The sequence below is a fragment of the Condylura cristata genome, unplaced genomic scaffold, assembly GCF_000260355.1.
Source record: "Condylura cristata isolate star-nosed mole 26May11 unplaced genomic scaffold, ConCri1.0 scaffold00005, whole genome shotgun sequence".
NCBI classification, from domain to species: Eukaryota; Metazoa; Chordata; class Mammalia; order Eulipotyphla; family Talpidae; genus Condylura; species Condylura cristata.
Window position 1 is genome coordinate 13,635,091 of NW_004567106.1, and position 22,315 is coordinate 13,657,405.

Consider the following 22,315-nt stretch of genomic DNA (forward strand, 5'->3'; position numbering starts at 1 on the left):
AATGAGGCCACATAAAACAAGAAATATCCATACAATACTTCCTTCCCTATTCAGGAAAAAGCAAAACAAAATGCCAGTTTGATCTGCCTTATTCTTTCTCCATCTGTCTGCTGGATATAGAGAATCTAGCAGAAGACTCTAACGTGGCCCTAGGGGAATGCTGGAGCCACAACATGAAGGAAGTCTGAATCCCTAAATGATCATGTAGAAAGCCATCTGTCAGCCAGGAAGATACACATTGGGTGTTTATTGCGGTTAACCACTAATATAAAAATATTGTAGCTTCTAGCATTACAACCTTACTGCACCTCAGAGTTTCCAGAAGTGTAGCCCATCAGTTATTACTGGAGCCATTTTGCAAATTCATATTGGGAGTCTCACTCTTACCTCATTTTGCCTATCACATTGGCAAATGGAATTCTTGCCAGCATTCTGTCAATATGCAATACGTATTTCATTAAATCTGACTGTGTAATCTTGGTGGACTGTATTTTTATATAATTTGCTATTCTTACTAAAGTTTCCTTAACTACTCTGATTAAAGTTTCAAAATCCCATCTTTAAAAAATTTAGAGATGTTTTAAGCATTTCTAATCTTGTTGAAGTAAGTCTGTCCTTCCACAGTACATAGCAAGGTGACATTTTATGTATTTGCAGGATGGTTTTGTTATTTTATGTAAACATGTTTATTAGATAGGCATTATCTGTAGAGGTCTGTATTACATGCACTGTACTAATTATCTGTGAAGTACCTAGCATAGAAAATCACAACCTTTGATAGAAATATGAAAATAAAATCACAATTGGACCTGAGTTTAAGTTGTTTTTGTCACCATCATGCACTTTATTCATAGTGATTTTTATTTGAATATCACCTATAGGGTATTAAAAAGAGGTGTGAAAATGTTCTAGCTGAGGATCATCCAATATATCTCGAGATCCAGAATACATACCAAACAATTTCTATTTTTGGAATGAAAGTAAAAGCTTAACTAGGTAGATAATGGCATTAGCAAGTTCAACAAATTTATTTCCTGAGTAGTTGTGCTAAGTATTAGAGAAGCAAACAAGCAAAATATAAAAACCTTACGTGTAGGAAGAGAGTCCTATTTTTGGTAGATAAATTTTAGATTAGTCATGTAAGGGGAAACTAAGTCAGTAAATGGTATTATTTTTTTCTTTCCCATTTTATTCTTAAAAGTAAAATAGTTAATACAGAGATGAAAAGAGACAGACAAGTGAGTGATTTAACATCTCCATGCAAAATAAATTCACTGCATTGCTCATAATGTTTATATATATATATATTCAACACTACATAGAAAGAATTAAAAAAAAAATAGAGGGAAAGAGGAAGAGAATGGAGAGAGAAATTCCAATTGATCAATCTTTTGTGTGTAACTAACTGGTTTAATGTGGTTTTGTTTTCTCCTACATTGAAATGAGTCTTTTCATATATGTGTAGGTGGTGTCCAGTTTTTTTCCAGATGCCAGGTATTGCTAATACATATGAGGATTAGTTCATTCATTTCTTGTGTACTTAGAGTGAACAATATTCTTTTCACTGTTAAGGGGGAAAATTAACTTAGATACTAATAATAAATCTGGAACTTTAGCCCATTTATAGCTTATGGGCAGTGCTATGTTCACTGGAGTACAATTCGGTCATTAATAGCAGTAAACTGTTTTTGACTGAAATGGTAGTGATCCATGCTAAAGCTGTTGTAGATGAAATTAAGAAGTTTTCCAAATTCTTTTGTGATACTTCTTTTATATTTGGTCATGCGACTAGTGGTTTTATTTTTTCTTAAGTTGTTCTTAGCTTTTGACAATATTTTCTGGCAACCTTTTATGCATAATATTTGCAGAATTGTTGAGGTGGAAGGTGCTCTGTGTGTGCATATAGAGAATTGGCTTTTGCAATGTTCTGTTTACCCTGTTGCCTCTATAAAGGTATCATTTGCTTAAGACATTTTCCTTCAGGATGTTTCCTGCAGCTTTTGGCCATTCCCCAACATTAATGAAACATCCAATTTGGATGAACTGCTGCTTCACAGCTACACATTTGATCCTTTGGTGTCAATATTCATGAAAGCAAATGCTAAAATAAACATCTGTGTTTCCTTATTTCTAAAGCCTTCATTCTGTTGAGCCTATTGATTCTGGTTTCACTCTGGAGAAATGTAGTTGTGTATTTGCCAGTCAACAACATGTTCACATTGCTGGGTTTGTAGATACAATGTTGGGGAGAATAGAGCTTGCATACTAGATTTAATTTACTAGAGTCTTCTGCATTAAACAAATCAGTAGTATCCAGACATATTTCAGAATGGATTTTGTTGTCATTTGTCTACTATTAAGAAATCAGCTTGATTGGCAGTCATATTTTATTGAAGTGATTAACTCTTTTCCTAGCCTTTTTCCTTAACCTCAACATTTATCAATAGTTTATTTACTGATTATTGTGCATTATGAATTAATTTATAATTTACCTAAGCAAGTTATTTATACCTTAGATTTTAAGTTCTTGAGTCTTGTGTTTATAAATTGTATATTTGGATTTAGAATTCTTTAAATTTTCAGTATAGCTATCAAGACTAGAGATACTTCATGATACTTGGAAACTGTTGTGCTTTCTGTGTCAGAGTAAGTAATTTCCCTTATTCAAATAATATATGAAAGCTAATACTGTTTTTCAGATTGGTTTCTCGAATCAGACAAACTATGACCTCTGTAATGATTGCTAAAGATCTCACTTTAAATGGCATTATTTGACTTTTGTGGCAGTCATAGTAAAACTCTAATTCTGTAATGTTAATGGTCATAATCAACTCTTTCTTTGCCTTGAAAATTATCTTAGGACTCATTGTTTTGTATAGAATGCCCACTAGATAGTGGGATGGTATGGAAAAGCACTGTATTCCTTGTCCCTTATGAAGGGAGGTTCCTTATAGATTTAACACTTTGCAAAGCAATGGTTATCTTCAAGACTTCTTTCCATCTTTATGGTCCACATGGTGTTCTTTTCAAGTTCCTTGTCCATTGCCATCCCATTTCTCAAGATAAACTCTACTTTCCTTCATAAACAGAATTCTTGTCCCTTGATCCCTTCTTACTTCTTGCCCTAGGTTATCCTTAGGATGCACTCTGAAACTTTTCTCTGCAATTAGCTATAGAGGGAAGGAATGGGCAAGAATCTTACTAATGGTGAGACTGTAGATGCTACATTACAGTAGTTTTCTCTGTAATTTGGGCAGGTGCTGATTTTATAAGTTATCTAAGAAAAAATTACACTTGTCTAAAGCTAGCATTAATTTTTTCTAGCATCAATACAGTCCAAATATTGGAGGGCAATTAGCATTTTCAAAATAATTGTGTGTCTGGTTTTAGAAGGAGTTTGATAATTCACATTCATTTATCAGATATTCTGCAAATTCATAATCTTAGATTCAGATGTTGAGAGGATAACAATACAGTTTTTCAAAATTTCTGTTTATTTCTTTCATTTGATGATGTAATCCTTGTCTTAGAGACACTAAGTATTTTATTTCCCTTTTCTCCTTTCAGATTTACCTGAATGCTTCATACCTCCCACCCATCCTTATATTAATTCCTTTCCAAACTTACGGTTGTATGAAACAAAATTACTGGTATAGTCTTCAAGAAAGACTGCGGAACACGAGTTCTTGAATTCTTTATAGTTTTCATAATAAGTCAGAAATACTTTTTATCAGTGACTATAGTTGAAGGTTATGTTAGCTTTTTAAAAATGTTTGTTGTAGACTGTTTTGGGTCATTTTCCCCAGATGTGTGTATATGTATGTTTTTTTCTCTGTAGTTTTAATGTTTATCTTAGGAGAGTTTCATTGTAGTTTTTAGTTTCTTCTTTCATTGAATCTTCAGGAACTATGATTATACATCTGTTGGACCACCTTCTTGCATATTAATAATTTTCTTCTGAAAATTTTTTATCTCTTATTTCTAAAACTTTTCTTATGTTCAGTTTTCTATTTCTGTTAAGGCATCACTCACTGCTTTTCCTATTAAGGAATTATCCATCATCTTTTTACTCTTGTAATTTGGTTTTAATTTTAAAAGAAATTTTTCTTTTACTTCTAAATCTTTCCTGAGTTTTGATCACGTTTGATACTTTCCTTGCCTTTAGAAAGGATATTTCATATCCTTTCTAAATTTTTCTAATTTTTCATGGTTTCCATCATTAAAACTATATTTAGTTGGCCTTCATTTGGTTATAGTTTTCATTATCTGGGCATGTGTTTCTGGCATACTTTCATTGTCCATGGAGGACACATCATTTATTCCTTGGATTCTCCCTTTATGATATAATTATGTGGAATTAATTTGCTATATTTTTTTATTATTCATTTTGATAAGTGAGATGACTTTTCCTTTACATTAGGAGGGAGGTGTCATTCATAATAACTTTTCTAGCTTTAGAGTTCCAGCTATTGTATGTTATTCCTTATAAAATTACTTTAAAAAACAACTGTCTTGTTTCTGTGAACAAGCTCCTTGACTCTCTTCCCAACTTTATTTCAGTCTTCTCTTGTCTTTGCTTCCACTATTTTATTCTCTTTGTATTAGAATCCCAGTAAATTCTCATCATCATTAGACTCTATTAGAAGCAGCTTTAGTTAGTGAGGCTTGACATTTATGTGTTATCATTCCAGTTCTTCAGACTTTTTTCAGTTGATAAAACTTTGCATTCACCAGTTGGATTTTGTAGACCTCACTACCATTTTGACCTAATGTTCTCAGATCAGATCCTTTTTATTAACCTGTTAGTGGTGGGTGTTCTCTTGGTTCTAAGTGCCATCAAGCCCACATACTTGCTTCCTGCTGCTCCTCATACTAATGCTGAAAACATGATTGTCTTTTAATTGTTTTGTCCCTACTCACTCATATTTGCCTCCTGGTGGGGCTACTTTCTGACACTGCTGTGTTGTAGATATGATATTTTACTCTTGTTTTGGCCACCCTCAGCTTTATCTATTGGTATAGGGGGATTTAAAATCTTTTCTACCACAGTCTTTCCTACTTCAGACAAAAAAATAAATAAATTGATGACGTTTTATTTTAGGGTTTATTGTGAATATTGACTTACAACTCTTCTTTGTGACAGAAAATGCTGCATATGTAAGAAATACCTCATAAAAGACAGGCTAATATTATGAAATGAAACTATTTAGTATTACCTGGACAAACATATACAAATATGAAGTATTTGTATGTTTAATGTGTCTATTTAAGTAACATATATCCCAAACATGGGTAGCTGACAAGTTTTAGTATCCTTTTTTTTTTTTAAGATTTATTTATTTGTGCATACAGAACTGGGGTACAGGCCAGAGGCTCAGGGGTGGTGAGAGGCTTCACCAGAAACAGAATGGGGAACAGAACAGGCAGATGGACGAAGTACACTGCTGAGGGGAGCAGCGGGCGGGTCAGGAGAGGTCTGCCACACCATGTGGTCACCTCCGGGGTGGGCAGGCAGGTGGGAATCGAACTCATGAGGAAGCGGCTTCAGATTCTCAGTGCTGTGCTTTAACCCGCTGCGCCACCAGGGAGGGCCTAGTACCCTTTATTAGAAGAGTGATTTTTTTTTTTCAGCTTGTAACATCTCTATTCCTTATTAGAAGCAAATTTTGATTTTAAAATGCTATTGTTATTCATCACAATTATGGGGAAATTGTCCCCTAAAAATCAAGAAATTTCATAAATAATATTGGTTGTCATAATGTCATCAACATATGGCCCATTCTGTAGCCTTCATTGTAGACTTTTTTGTTTTTCTTTTTAAACTGAGATATAATTGGAAGTTTGTCTCATTTGGTTAAAATTTTTCCAAGCACTTTAATAGTTAAGTGCTTTGAAATAAAATTTTCTCAAAGTTTTCTGTTCAAAGAATATTTGCTTCTCTTTTTTTTTTCCCCACTTAAATATAACTTTCACCATTGGTTATGTTAAAGTTGCTAATACTTTGTGATTAGTTATCTAACTTTTGAACCCATTAGTGATTTGTATTTTAAATGTTTGTTTAATTAAATTAATCTCTATTAATTTAATTTATTGGAAATATATGAAAATTCTGAACCACCTTCTACTAATTATTACTTTACCAAATTTCCTTAAAAAAATGGTCATTGTGCCACCAGAAAAAGCAAACTTAGATATATCTATAGCATTTCATATGACATATATACATATACATATACATATACATATACATATACATATACATATACATATACATATACATATACATATACATATACATATACATATACATATACATATACATATACATATACATATACATATACATATACATATACATATACATATACATATACATATATATATATAAAATTTCTTCACAGATATATTATAAATGCCAGCATTCTGTTTTAATTTTGTTCTTGTTCCCCAGTGCTTGTCACCAGGCTTCATGGCCATTTTAGTGAAGTTTTCTTTATAGCCTTGGTATAAATAATTCTCTTGGGTTTACTTTGAAACAGAGTGAAGACCTTTCTCCTAATGTCATATCTCAACTTATGTGTCATTTGACATAAATTTGACTTGAGTGAACTGTAACCTAGAGAATCATTCCTAAATGACTGCTTGAATACATTTTTTTTAATTGTTTTTCTTGACAAATTTCAGGTTACAGGCGGTGTCAGGCTTCATTTGGTCAGAAGCATGTTTGTTTCTCTTGTCAGCTTCTTGATTGGGTCTTTTCCAGATTTCTGCAGGCCAGCCATATGGTCATTTCTGCTTGTTTTCTAGAATTGCTTCTGTGGCAAGATTCCAGGTTTGGTTGATTTGTGTTTCAGTATCTACTCAAGTTGAGAGGCATTCAATTTTTACCCTTTTTGAGTTTTATTTCAGAGAGCATATTCAGATCTAGAGGCCTTTGCCGTTTCTTTGCTGAAGCTTGTTTGATTTTGATAATTTTATACAGCCTATGAATTTGGCTAAATCATCTTCTTACATGTCAAGGATGAAAGACTTAAAGACCATTGGTAAAGTTCCTGGGCTACGCAGTTTTGGATAAGTAGATTTATAGTCATAGTTCTCCTAAATGGTCAGTACATTAGATTGGGTAGAAAGACATACTAGTTTCTTTTCTACATTTTTAATTCCCAATTATCCACTTATTGGTATACATACATATGTGTGTGTGTGTGTGTGTATTAATGTATTTGGAAACTCTACAACTGTGTGTTAAAGAGTAAGTTATTCTATGTTAACAGGGGTGTTAAAAATTATTCATGACATTCTTTAAAGGGAAACTATTATGGTAGGTATAGGAATCAGCAATGGTATTTTGCAGTGCAGAAAGATTAGGCCCAAACTCTGAATTCAAGGAAAAGATGATCTGTTTACCAAGAAGCAGGGTGAAGGTTATTAGACAGAAAACCTTTAAGAATAAACACCAGGGAGTAAAGGGAGATTCTGACTGAAGTGATCTAAAGGGTTGTTGCTGAAGGTAGGCCAGGATGATCACACATCACTTGGGGATGGTAGAGGATGATGAACTTCATTACCAGCAGTTGAGAAATATCAAGGGCAATCAGATATTGAGGGTAAAGAATTCCAGTTAAAAGTAAACAGTGCAGAGGGCAACACAGAATCCCAAAAGTTGGGATCTAATTGAAAATAGTTCAGAGGGGCCTTCCTAAAGTTTGGTCAAGAACTGTTGCACTCTGAGTAACAGTAAATTTATAGCTGTGGCTTTCAAGGAAGTGGCATTCATGACGGTGAAGCAAAGCCAAATCCCTGTTAACAAAATAGAGTTTAGCAAATTTATGCGTAAGTTTAGTGAATCAAGAGCAGAAAATAACTTATTTATTTTTGGCTCTTCTTAATGTCCACAATATTAGGAACTGTAACATTTCAGGATAATTTGAAGTTGGAGAAAAGCAACTTAATGTTTGGTTTCAGTCTCTGTTTAATGAATTTGTTATTTTGATTTTTGATGAAAATTGAAATTATGAATTAAATTAGACATCGTGAAAATCTCACTGACTTTTTAATGAAGATAAAGCTTGTTTAATAAACTAACTCTAAAAATATAATATTTTCAGAATCAGGCATAAATTCTTTAATGAAGATAATAATTAAAATCTAAATTTCACTTTGCTTATATTAGAACAGTCTTTGACTTAGTTTGCTCTGGCACTTTTATAAGGGAATCTCCTCAATATTTTTTTTTTTGCAGACTTTTTAATAATTTTCAGGAAAAACTTTTACTTGTAGATAACTTTTATTTTCATGCAAAGTGTCCTGTTTGTATGAGCAGGTCTCTTTCCAAAAGAAGTTGTATAGAACTTGTCTTTATTATCTCATTTTTCTAGTGTTCTTAAGTATTCTGCTTAGAGTACTCTGTATTTAGGTTTGAGGATTCTTACCCTCATTACGAGCAGTTGAGAAAGTGACCCTTTGAAGAGATGACCTTATATTTAGATTTATTAGGCTAGAAGTCTAGCTGAAGACTTTAAAGAATTGTTTCACTTTTTTTGCAGCAGTATTTTTTTTTTAATTTATAGTCCAACTTTCACTGCCTCGAAACGAGCAAATTATCGTGTAAAAAATATTATTTTGAGCATCTATAATTCTAAATATCTAGTCCTGATCCTTCAGGCATTGATTGTTAAGCTTTTAATAGTATTAGAATCATCTGACATGCTATTAAAAATTCAGATTTTGTGGTCCTACCCAGAGTCTAACATTGTTAATGAGAAATTGAGCCTTAGCATGAACATATTTAACACGTCTCACACTTTGAGAAACAATGGTCTAGGGCCTGTGTACTATCCATCCCTACTGATGTACCTGAATCAGTTCGATTTGGTTATCAAAATACATTGGTTCTATGATTATGTTGCTAGGTTTCACGGTTAGTAGATGTTTCTGGGCTTGGGAGTTCCTGGGTCCTTGGCAGTGATGTGAAAGAATTCAGTCATATCTTTAGCAGAAACAGAAACAAAGTTTATTTAGAGGCAGAATTAAATCATACTTAGGGGAGGTTCTGAGTGGCAGAGTTTAAGAAAGAACAAATGCAAGGAAGTGTGGCGGGGGGCGCAGGGGACAGTGGCTTCAGGCCTAAATGGAGTTCAGGAGCCTGCACATTTTGTCCCTTTCTGGGGTGTATACTGTGCAGCATTCCTGGGGCACTGGCCTTATTGATCTGCCTTCCCCTCATTGCAGCAGTCTTACTTTCTTTGGGCTTTATCAGCCTGCCTATAGGATGGGGTAGAGAGACTGCCTTTCACCCGTTTGGGCTGTATCAGGGCTGGCTAATGTTTACTGGGGTCTTGGGCATGTTGGCCATATAGTTTCTTTTAGGCTTTTCCCTTTTGGTTCTAAACAGTTTAACATTTGTACTCCTGCGCTAATTGCAATCTCTGAGCATGACCCAGTAACCCGCATTTTGAACAAACTGCTTAGTGATCCTTATATAGAAAACCACATTTCAGGATTCTATCCTTGAGATGGTTTGCTGAGTACACTTTTGAATTACCTAAGGGCCTTGTGCCTTTGTTTTTAGGATCTAATTTCTGGATGAGGTATTACAAAGCTGCTTTTTGTTTACTTCTGAGAAATCCCCAGATGTTGACATGCTAAGAAGCATTTATTTAAAGTATTTTTTAAAAATTTTTAACATTTTTCTAATTAGTGCTAGATAATTTAAGGCATGAGTATGCGTGGGTGCACACACGCACATTGTATGTTCATTATAGGACTTAACGACATCTTATTTTGGATGGTAGCAGCTGATAAGATTGTTTTTGCTATGTTAAAGTACTTCTTCTGATTGTTAGAGGATTAAAGAAAGACTTCATACATTGTAGGAGCTTAAAGTCAATAGAAGAATTCTTTATATTCGTGTGCATGTTTTGATAGTATTGACTAACATTATTAATTATTTTAATAACAACCTTCCTGGAGTTTTATATAGAACTGGAAGTAAATGGTAATAGTATTTAGTTATCTTAAGCATTTTTTGCTAAAGTGTATGGCTTAAAATTATAATCAATGATGGATTTTAAATAAAGTAAGCAGTTCCTTTTGGTGGTTAACAATGGCTAAGTTTCATGGAGTTGTAGCTGAAGAAATAATACCTTATTCTGAAAGTTCAAGTGAGTTGTTAAATTTTTTTCTTAGGTGGGATTTTCTTTTGTAATCAGTACTAGCAGAAATTTTTGGCCTTAATTGATAGCTAGATGAAGAAAACTGATAATTTTTATTTGCTAACGCAGATTGAATATAGAATAAAAAAGCTGGAGTGTTGTTAAAATGTAAGAATCTGAGTACATTCAAAATTGTATGTTGACTTACATTCTATTTGAGTACATTATGGTACTGAAAAGCATTACATCCTCTACCATTTGGTAAAGTTAATATGGAAGATGTGGTGACTTATTCCCTTAAACACTGTAGCTGAAGTTCTTAAGAGTTTCTAAATTCTATATTTTTGACTTGCAGAAACTTCACTTTGCTTTGTTAATTTTCCACTGCTAATTAGATTCTTAAGATAGCAGATTTCCAAACTCATTAATAAGTTTATTTTCACTCACCATCACTAAAGTAAAAGTTGTTAATGGGAACATATTAATTACATCATCATATTACCTTGCTCTACCAGATAGATATTAAGCATTTTGCCTGCTTAGAAAAATATGTAGGTTGCTAATCAGATTCAGAGTTACCTAATATAGTTTCTTGTTTTTAAACTTGTTTTACTGTTATGACTTTAAAGTGGAATTTCCAATTGGCTGTTAGAGGAAGAATTATTTTGTATAGTATTAAGTGGATACCCTCGAGGAGCCCCAGGCTTACCAACTGCTGCTGCCATGTGTCTCTATTGAGACAGGGAAGCCAGGAGAGAAAGCACAACCAATAGATGAATATAATTAGGAAACCTTTTTATAGACTGCTGCTGTAGGCCCAGACCCAAAAGGGTGGGTTCTTTGCCCTCTAGGGAAAGAATTCATCAGAGTCTGTTAGGTGTAGTTAGACTCATACATGAGGGAGTCAGTGTGGGAAAGGAGAATTTAGCCTCACTTCTCCAAGGGAATTAGTAAGAGTTATTTAAAGAGTAGGTCCAGAGTGGGGTGGGAGCGTGGAAGATCACAGGTCATAGCTTGTTCTGGGTTGGGCTCCACACAGGCATGCAGAGGAGTTACACTCCAACTAATAGGAGGGCTCTCAGCCTTCTCCCTGCAGGACATTGGGAGATAAATCATTAGTCATGATACAATGTTTTTGTCTATCATGATGCCTCATGGCCAGTGTGATGGACCAAACTGGACAGGGCTCTCCAGTCCATGATTTAGTCCACCAGTTCAAACATGACTGGGGGCAACTCATCCTATCAGCTTACAGGTTTTTTATCTATGCCCTGTCACTGCTGTGAGATTATTTTTCTGGTTCTGACTATAATGACAGTACTAAAAGTCGATGTGATTTTTTTTTTCCTGTCCTGTTTTGATACTGAATTTAGTTGTTCTGCATTTTACCCTGAAATGTTTGGGAAAGAGATGTTAGCAACAGGACTGCTAAGTGGCATGGGAAGACTCTGACTACTCTTTGAAAGTTTTCCTTGCATAAAAAGCATTATTCCTGCTGTCTGCTGCCTAATTTATTTTTCGTCTTGTTTGGCCTCCTGTACTTCAGTGGTATACATGTGCCATATATGCACTGCTTTGTTACAGCTTAATTGTATATGTTATATAAACCTGAGCCATAATGTAAACTTTTTAAGGATAGGAAAAGAATCTGAAACTTACTTTTTTTTTTTAAATGAAACTCACTTAGTTTTTCCCCTTGGTATATGGAAAAGGTACTTTCTGTATAGAAGATAGCAACTATGGTTTTTTGTTCTTGTTTTTGGTTTTTTGTTTTGGTAACAATTACCATTTGCCATTGACGAAAGTAATCTTTTGCTGGTTCCTGTTTAGCATAAGTACAGAAAATAAGTATTTCTGATTTTCATTTATGCTTTCCATATATACAGTTGAAACTTTTTAGCAATTTAATTATGTTATTCAAGTTCTTATAAATTTAAAGATTGTTTGACTTTACTAACACATATTTATAGTTGATATGGCGTCTTATTTGATCTACTTATATTGAGGTAATAGTGTAATAATTAAATATTATGGCAATTAAGTTAAAAAAAATTCCTATCACACCTGTAATCATAAAGCAAGAAAGTTTACTATTTCTTTATTTACACATTCTGTTTCTTTTGTTTCTGTTTATTTACATATTCTGAATATGTAAATAAAAACTAGCAATGATTTTCTCAATTTCTCATAGTACTAAGTTATAGAACAGGAATTGGTAGCAGATAATACCACAGATTAAACAAATAAAAATATGTGAAAATCAAGGCTTGGAAATGAATACAAATAAGAACTAACTTACTGTTACAATAGTTTGGATAATAGGAGTAAGTCATTTTACTGAAACAGGATTGCACTCTTTTTGGTAAATCTAAGACCCTGGTACTAAGGAGGAGTTATTATGGCTAATTGTACCTTGGAAGAGAACTACTTTTAATAATTTTTAAATATAAACTCCTTCAAAAAATTTATATGGAAATTAATAACTATCTTTGAAACTTTTTGAGTGTGACCAATGGTAAATAGTTTCATTTTAAAGTATATGTTTGAAATACCTTTGAAATGTTTTTACCTCATATAATTCAATTTTTTAAAAATGAGGTTTATGGCAAGAAATGGATACTGTTTTGTCCAGATTTCGTCTTTCTATAACTGATTTTTTTCTTTTTCCTGAGGGGTTAGGGCTGGTTTTGGTAATGTTAGGTACTGGTATAGACATCAATAACACAGTTAAGCAATAGAGTTATATAATAGAATTAGACAAGGCTAACTGACCTCTATATCTGTATCTATATCTACATATATATCTATCTGTGAATTCAACACCGCATTTCTTGTGACTTATCTTCACATTGAAGTGAGAGAGGCTGTTCATTAAGATATACGAAAACATACTTCTATTTTTATTTTTTAATTTCTCGTTTCAATTTTACTTGTAATATATTTAACACAGTACACTACACACGCCATCTGTGTAAAATAGCTGCACATGTGACTGTGCTTGCATATTTACTAATAGGAGCACTTAGTAAAAATTTGAGCACCACAGTTCTGACAAAGTAGCTACTCAAAGAGGAGAGATGCCAAAGGTTAAGATGTGATCTTTTGAAAGTGAAAAGCAAATGTCCAGTGACGAAAATATAGTAAAAGATAAGTCAGTAATTACAGCCTAGAATTTCACATTGCTCAAGGGACTCACTTATGTATTCTTCATATACTTTACTCATTATACACAAAAAATGATTCCTGTTATCTACTTATCAAGCTTGAAGGCATGTTAATAGCTACAACAAGACTACATACAACTTTAAAATAGTTTGAAGCACTTTGAGCTTAGACACAATTTTTTCACTTATAAAGGGCAATTCATTTTCCATTTGTATATTACCTTTATGAAGGCTGCTTTTAAACTAGGAGGGAACTGTTATGAATGTTGCCTCTGTTATTCAAGGGATAATCTGTTTTGTCATTCAGGGGATAACCTGTTTGTGTCTTTTGTTTTTTCCTGGTAGAGAGAATGCAAAGTAAAATTTAAACAAATTTAAAACAAATTATAAATTGAGATAAAGGGAAATGTTAATACTCTTGGCTTTCCAAAGTTACTAAAACTTGTAGGTATTGCTTTTATAGCTGAAAAAAAAAATGTACAAACCGAGATGATTTCTAGTAGTAGAACTATGAACAGTCTATATGTATATCTAAGTTTCCTATAATGGGAGGAGAAGGTAGGAAAAGAGAAAAGACACAAATAGTAAAGAATAGAAAATAAGTCACACAAAAGCATTACAAAATAGGGAGAAAGTTATAAAGGTTAGATCAAATTTGTTAAAACAATAGATATAAGTAGGAAAAACTTTATTTTCTATAAGAAGATGACTTATTACAAAGCTTTTTTAAAAGCCTACTTATATACTATTACAAAAGAAACACATAAACAAAATTATACAAAGGAACCTGAAAATGAAAGAATAGGCATACCAAGCAAATTATAATAGAAAGTGAAAGGGCTGTCATAATACTGAGCTTGGCGGAATTTAAAGTAAAAGGAAATAGGTGTAGCAGATTAAAATGGTGAAGGATGTATAAGCCACAATGATGATGTTGGCTCACTAAACACCAAATTAAGCAGAATTAAAATGTAGATGTTAAAACATTACAAGAAATAAAAATTGTTAAATCTCATAAGTCATTCAGAAATTTTAGAGTACTACATATGTGATTGATCAGATTGCTAATAATAATATTCCCATATTTTACATTTTCATTTCAGATGGTGTACAAGACATATTCTGTAAACAGAAAATGTATCTTGACACTCAGAATGATTTAAAAAATTTCAGGTAATGCCAAAGATTAGAAATAGATCACACTGGATTCTCTAACTGCAGTGAAATAAAATTAGAAATAAGTAATAAACATAGGAGGTAATTTAATAATTTTCAGAGCTTCTCTTACAACTTCTGTTAGGTTAGAGAAGAAATTAGAACTGTAGTTGTAAGATGTATAAGTGATAATAAGTTCAGATTCACTGCATTTTCTTTTGTTTTCTGATAAAATATTAATTATGTATTCTGGTGTCAAGGTTTCTAAGCCCTCTGTAATGTGCAAGGTATTTTGTTTGGTGTGAGATATGGCTCCACATCTTGGGTGCACAGTAGAATTACTTCAGTGTGTACATATGAAAGATCCTGTAGTTGTTTTTGTAACAAAATTATAGAGTATCATAAATTTTAATTTTCATTAGCTGGGTACCTGTGATACTCATATGAGAAGTAGATAGAGTAAAAATAGATTAAATGCATTGTGGTGAATGTCTAGCTATCTTAGTTCCTTTTTACCTCTGTCACCTATTAGCAGCTCTGTTATCTGGGATAATTCAGTTTTATTGCTGAATTTATTGGGTTTTACATTCTTAATGCATCAGTGAGGATGCTGAATTAAAATATAAGGTTCCTTGTACATACTATTTTTGCGTAGTGGTGAAATAAATTTTAAATAGGTATTGAGCATTGGCTCTTTTTCAGTCTACAGGTACTAACCTTATTCAGGGGTTGAAAGGGTGGGGGGAAATTAACAGGATTTCTTGCAGAGAAGGGCATGTATATCATAAACAGAAAAGACCAGAGGTAGAAAAGAAAAGACATTGGGAAAAGTTTTACAGAGACATTGTGTTGCCTGAGATGGTCTTCAAGCTAAGAGTTTGTTAAATGAATAGGAAGCAGAAAGTTCTAGACTCGGGAAAATAGGGTGTATAAATACAGAGGAAAGAGAGTTTCACAATTGTGAGATTGCAGTTAGTTTGAGTGGCACTAGTAGTTAATAGTTAACATGAGTTTATTAAGGACAACCAAGAGAGAAAGTATTGAGGTATTGAGGTATATAGGAGTCACATAATGAAATATATGGACTTAATGATTGTGAATAATTATTGAAATGTTTCTTAGCAGATATGGGAAGTAGCACTGTAAGGCTTAATTGGCATGAATATAAAGATAAAAGAAAACTAGCAGTCTAGGTGCCATATAATAGAATCTTAGAGTAATGGCAGTGGAGATGAACATCAATTTTATATAGAATAGGTTTCTGAAATGGATGGGCTCCATAGAACCATAATAGAGCTAGAAGTATGTGCAATATTTAATATCTCAGTGTATTTCCTTTTGGAGAGAGTCTATAATAATTTAATTGGATCATTTATGAGGACTATTGGGGTTAATTATGTTTTATAGGAAAATTGACAGACTAACATTCAACAAACTATGAACTTCAAATAAATTAAATTTATGTTATTGATTAATGACTAATCTTATTTTTTTTTTCACTTTTGTAGTGGACAGGCCAAAATCTCAGCAAGTTCGAACCTCTAGTACAATAAGGCGAACCTCTTCCTTGGATACGATAACAGGACCTTACCTCACAGGACAGTGGCCACGGGATCCTCATGTTCATTACCCTTCATGCATGAAAGATAAAGCTACTCAGGTAAACTATAAGAAAATCAAAACAATTATATTGCCCTGCAGTTGTTCTGTTTTGGTCACAGTAAAGAAAATCTAATTTAGTCAGATTTCCCAGAGAAGAAAGTCATTTCTTTTAATAAGCTTTAGATTATTTATTAGCTAGCTTAAAAAATATTTAGACTTATTTATATTGAATAAATAACACATCAGTCTTTATTACATGGTTTTATTTTATTCTATTTAGTTTTATGAATTATTTTACAACAGAAATTCACTAATGACTAGTAGTTATATTAAAAAATATAGTTTTTATAGAACAGTTTGCATAGTTCTTAGAAATATTTTTTAAAGTATTAACATGTGGTTAAGAAAATTTATATTAAAGGATTTTAGTGTGTTTGATGTCACTGAAAACCTGAGGAGAAAAATGGAAAATTTATCATTTTCATATTTGTGAAAGGTAAATTTTCAATTGAAAAGCTTTTCCTTCTGTGTCAGGGAAAAAAATCTGAAAACATCTTAATTTGATTAGCCAATTAACATTTATTGACATCGTGAAGGATACTAAAAGTATGTACGACATGATTGGTTGTATCTTTAAAGAACTTACAGCATAGTTAGAAATATGTAAATTTATGAAAATTGGGAATAGTAGATAGTGTATAATTAGATATAGGTAAGTGGAACATTTCAAAGTGAGGAAACTCAAAAGAATGACAACATTTTGGGTTTTGTAGCTTAGGGAAATAGAAGATTAGAGTTTCATCTCTGAAGAAGTATAAAAAGAAAAATTTTGGCACATCTATAAAAATCATGTCATTTTTCTAATTTTCTCAGACAAACTTGAAACTGAAATTAGCTTTTTATCATCCATCCTAGCAATTCTTTCTTTGTAATAGTCAGTGCCACCCCCAATCTTTTACTTTTCTCTCTTTGTTTTATTAAAGAGAGGATTAGTTTGATATTATAGACAGTGAGGGTCTCAAGTAGAAAAAAAGCTAAGCAAACTATGGATGTATTGAAATAGACCCAGATAATTCAAAACCACTTTTCTGGAGGTGTTGGGTTCACATTTGGATGAAATATGGGAATAACATATAAAGGAAAAGGGTCAAGGGACCAAGGAGCCAAATTTTGGAAAAGCATACAAAGGAAAAAGAAAATTCCTCGTTGGAAATTACCATTTCCCAATTGTCCGACATGTTATTTTTCATGTCATGTTTTGTATTGCATTTAGTTATCATGTAAAATTACACAGATAGAGAAGCAGAAATCCAGGGAAGTTAAGTGACTTACTCAAGGTAAAAAAAAAATGATTGTGTTGGGCTAGTTTTCTAATGCATGTTAATCTTCTACCAATATGAAGTTCAGTGTTAGGGGACTGCGTGTGTACCTGCACATGTTTATAAGTGTAGTAACTGACACTGTATTTAAAGATGGTAGCTATTATTTTCAGATTTTTTTAAAAAGACCCTACATTTTATTGAATATACGCTTTATGCTCACACTATTCAGAAGCATCATTTTACTCGTCCTTCACAAATACTGAAAAAGGGACCAGAGAAAGAGCCATAGTTAAGATAACTAAAAGAGTTGACATAAACGAACTTTAGGAAGCTATTCTAAGTAAGAAAAAATTCTTGAAAGTACTAGTTCCTAAAGAGAAGTCATGGAAAATGAGAACTGGGCTTATGAATTAGGATACATTGTCTTGAATGTGCTATTAATGTGGTAGAGGAGGAAACCCAGACACTTGGGAGTTAGGAGGCGAATGATATAGAGACAGATGGGGAGGTTTCTTAAACATGTCTCTCTATCTTTGCAATGGGATTAATGAAACCTGATTCACAATACTATTATTTGACTAAATATTTAATATATAAAAGCGAATGTAACACATGTTTGGTTATTAGTAGTAGATAGAAGCATGCCCAGTTATAACATCTGAAGGATCTGGTGCAAATATAAATGAAGACCCACATAGCATATATGTATAAATTTATTAATATGTTTTTAATTCAAATACATTTTGTCTTTCCACTTTGACAAATCTTCATATTAACCTTGCAGGTTAGGTTTGAATTAAGAATTCCTATATTCTTCAAGTCACATGTCAGAATATTTTAATGGACTTAGTCTACTCCACCTTCTGTGTCTAGTCCCTGCCTTTTTTTTTTTTTTTTCCACTCTGCACTCTGTTTTATACTCTTAAGAAGTAGCTTGAAGCCCATGTTGAGACCCTCTTAAGTCTGCAGTTCAGGTTCCATCCATCCTTCTTTAGGAACGAGACCTAGAGAATAAAGAGGTCCTTGCAAGCCTTCAAAGCTAGGCTCACTGCTATTTAGGTGAAAAAATTCTGGGTCCTGATAATTCAGAGTATAGTCTATGGCAGAGTTGTAGGCTAACAATATACATGGTCTTTGGCTGCCTCGGTCTCTTCTTGGAGAGGGGTATGGCTGAAAGAGAACTAGATCAATTCCCTCTAAAGTTTGACACCCTAAAGATAAGGTGTTCTCTTGCTTGTGTTTGCACATCGCTCATTTATTTAAAATTTTTGACATTTAATGGAAGAAAAAATATTGATTCAGATTATAAGTGAGAAATAAAAGACTTCAGAGAAACTAAAAGTATTTGTACATGATTACATGAGCAGCAAATATAAGGAGATTTGAACTCAGATCTGGCTGATTCCAAAGTATTTATTTTTTCTCTATTTCTACCACTCCCTTTCAAAACAACCACTAATGCATAGCATACTTAATGATTGCCTTACAGGCATCTGTTAGTTTGATGATATAGAGGTGAATATATGAAATGGTTTCTATGGCCATGTCCTTGCTCCAAGACTAACTTTTGGGAAGTGGACTTGTGTGTGGGAATCTGGAAGAAAGCTAGTACAGCTTACTGAGATACTGAATGCTGGTTTGGTTTTTAAGAAAAGATCTCTCAATAGCATCTTCCTTTAATATTTGCTTTAATATTTGTCTTCCTTTAATAATCTGTCTTTCAGCTAGCTTGATTATTGAGGGCCAGATACAAAATTCTTAATGTTTAGTATTTTCTTTTTACTTTGGGCCTCTTAGAAAGAAATAGTATAGTGTTATGGACAAGGCTATGGACTGTGAACAAATCTTGTGTTTAAATTAGGGCCCAATGTGAGGGAACTTCCTCAGATGATAGAAATGTTATATATTTTGATGGAGTTTTTGCTACACAAATGAATGCAATTGTCAGAACTTATCCTGATTGTCTCCGAATGTCTTTAACTTAGTAAATTAAGTACTTTAAGTTTTGTATTTTTTAGTTTTATCTAAATTTAGTATTATTCAAAATAATTTTGGATGGAAAAATAATCCTTATAATGTAGAAGGATGTAAATAAACAATAGCTACTGACTTTCCCAATTCACTCCTCAAGGAATCATTATTAACAAGTGTTTGGATTTGAGAATTTTTGAGATTTTCTATGTATGGAGAAAATACATTTTTTCAACATAGCCACACATTGATGGAGTCAAATTGTACAGTATATCTATGACTTCTTACATTTGATGTATTATGGACATTCCTCCTGATGTGCAAAAATCCATAGCTCCTTTTTGGCTGTTGTTTAAAACTGTAATAAAATTGTACCATTTTAGCTATTTTTAAACATATACATTCACACTATCGTACAGCTACCACTACAGTGGTATATATCTATATAGATCCATCTTTACAACTGCATATTCTTCCCCACCTGAAACTTTATATTCTTGAAACATTAATTCCCCGTTGATTTTTTTATTTCTCAAGCCTCAGGCAACCACAGTTGTACTTTATGTCTTTATTAATTTACCCAGGGAACCTCCTACATGAGGAATCATTGTGTCTGTTTTGTTTCAGGATTCGTTCATGTTATAGCGTGTTGTCAATTTTTTTTTTCCTTTTTAAAGTTGAGCATATTCTGTGGTATATGTATACCACATCTTCTTTATGTATTAGTTGATACACATTTGAATTGTTTCTGCCTTTTGAATAATGTTCTTAGGAACATTTATGTACAAATACCCTTTCAAGTCCCTGCTTTCTTTTTGTATATCCAAAAATAGAATTGCGAGTTATATGATAATTCTATGTTAGACTTTTGAGGAGCCACCATACTGTTTTATACAGTGATTGCATTGTTTTGCATTCCCACCAGTGCTCGGGACTCCCATTTGTTTTGATCCTTGCTAATACTTGTATTTTCTGGGCATTTTTTTAATAGTAATTATGGTGAAGTAGTACCTCATGGTGGTTTTGCCTTGTATGTCCTTAATGATTAGTGATATTGAGCATCTTTTCATGTGCTTTTTGGCCATCTGTGTATCTTTATTGGAAAAGTGTTTATTGAATTCCTTGGTCCATTTTTGACTGGGTTAATTATTTTTTATTATTGAACTTTAGGAGTTCTGTATTGTTCTCCTTCTGTGTGTTGTTATTTACTCTCTTGATAGTGTCTCAGTTTTAAAATAAGGTGAGAGCTAGTCTGTTTTTCTTGTTTGTACTTCGGTGTCATATCCAAAAAAAATCATTGCCAAATCCATGCCATAAAGCTTTCCCATATGTTTCCTTCTAAGTGTTTTACAGTTAATTCTTAAATTTATTTTTTAAAAATTTATTTTCATTTACTTATCACACAATAAGTGGGCTGTAGGTCAGAGGTGGGGGGGGGGGTTGAGGATTCACCAGAGACAAAGTAGGAAGCAGAACAGACAGATCCACTGAAATACAATGCTAAGGGGAGCAGTGGGTAAGGCAGGACATCTGCTGATCCATGTATATCACCTCCTTGGCCGGGGTTTGAACTCATGCTGCAGTGGTTGGCAATAGCTTCATAACACAAACTTAACCCCTGTGCCATAGGGAGGCCCTTAATTCTAAATTTAAATTCTTAAATTTAGATCTTTAGCTTAAATTTTTACTATATGGTATAAAGTAAGGGTTCAATTTAATTTGGGGGGAGAATCAATATATTTAGTGCTATTTGTTGAAAAGGGCATCCTTTCACCCTTTGCATAGTCTTCAATATTGTTTTTTAATATCAGTTGGCCAGATATGTGGTACTTTATTTCTAGCGCTTTATTTTATTACATTATCTGTATCTGTGACTCTTTTGTTACTGTGCTATAATTAGGAGGGGTTCCCCCCCCAAAAAAATAATAAATTTAACTCACTTTCTGCTAGTAGTGTCATATTTAATTTTGCTTATATCTTTGATGCTTGTGCAGTTTATTTTGATGGGAGGAATGAGATGGGATCTATACTTATTTACCTGTGTATCCTAATAATTAGCCATTGGATTTATCTTCTTTCTACTTATTGGAGATGTTACTCTTGTCAAAAAAATAAATGCCCACTTTTATTTGTGTCTCATTCTGGACTCTGTACATTATTCTTTTCATGATATAAATTAATATTGTAAATTCTGCTTTGTTTGCCTTGGTCAGGAGCATTGTTCTGGGATCAAACTGTATGGTTTTGAATCTCAGCTCCGGATTCCACCTTTATAATTTGAAGCAACCTCGGTGCTTCCACATTTGTGAAATGATATATGTCATAGAATTGTCATAAGAATTAAATTGAGTTAATACACTTGAAATGTTCCTATAGTAACTGATATTAAATGTCATGAAGTAATAATTATTGTTAGCAGTCATTGTCAAAGAAGGGGGAAAATGGGTTGATATTTGAAGATTAGCCATGGCATTGTTAATTTACAGCTGGAAAGGGGGAATTCAGGTAGAAATTTCTTCCTCCTTTCTTCCCTCTCTCTAGCTCTTATTTTTTAATTTGTTTTTATCTTTTGTGGCAAATCTTTTTTATTGTTAGAAATTGTTAGCTTTGAGTCATTTATTTGTTATTCACCCATTTAAAGTCACATATCATTTATCTCCCTGGAAGGGAAAAATAACCTGGTGACCTCTGCAATGTTTGTAAAATGTCTAATGGACAATGGAGGTGAGAGTAACTTTTACACTATGTAAGTCCTTCTGCTACTCCCCTCATTCCTGTTCCCTTCAAATTGGGTATCAGAAAAAGATTTCAGAACTTTTCTAGTTCCTTTGTACTCTTTTTGCTTTCTGGCCTATAGATGATGTTTTCATTTTAATTTTCAACATTTAAAGTATAAAACATTTAAATAGGCCCAAAAGTACATAAAATAGCTTTTTTTGTTTGTTTG

At 32.9% G+C, this 22,315-nt stretch overlaps 1 protein-coding gene across 1 annotated transcript in view; it reads left to right on the forward strand.

The window, feature by feature from the left end:
- The window catches only part of GLCCI1 (glucocorticoid induced 1), a gene marked incomplete at its 5' end in the record, with an annotated part of 93,209 nt that overhangs the window by 18,104 nt on the left and 52,790 nt on the right, over positions 1-22,315 (forward strand). The window contains one exon of the mRNA XM_004677118.1: positions 15,982-16,133. Within this exon, the coding sequence (XP_004677175.1) occupies positions 15,982-16,133 (152 nt within the window). The remainder of the gene's footprint in view (positions 1-15,981; positions 16,134-22,315) is intronic.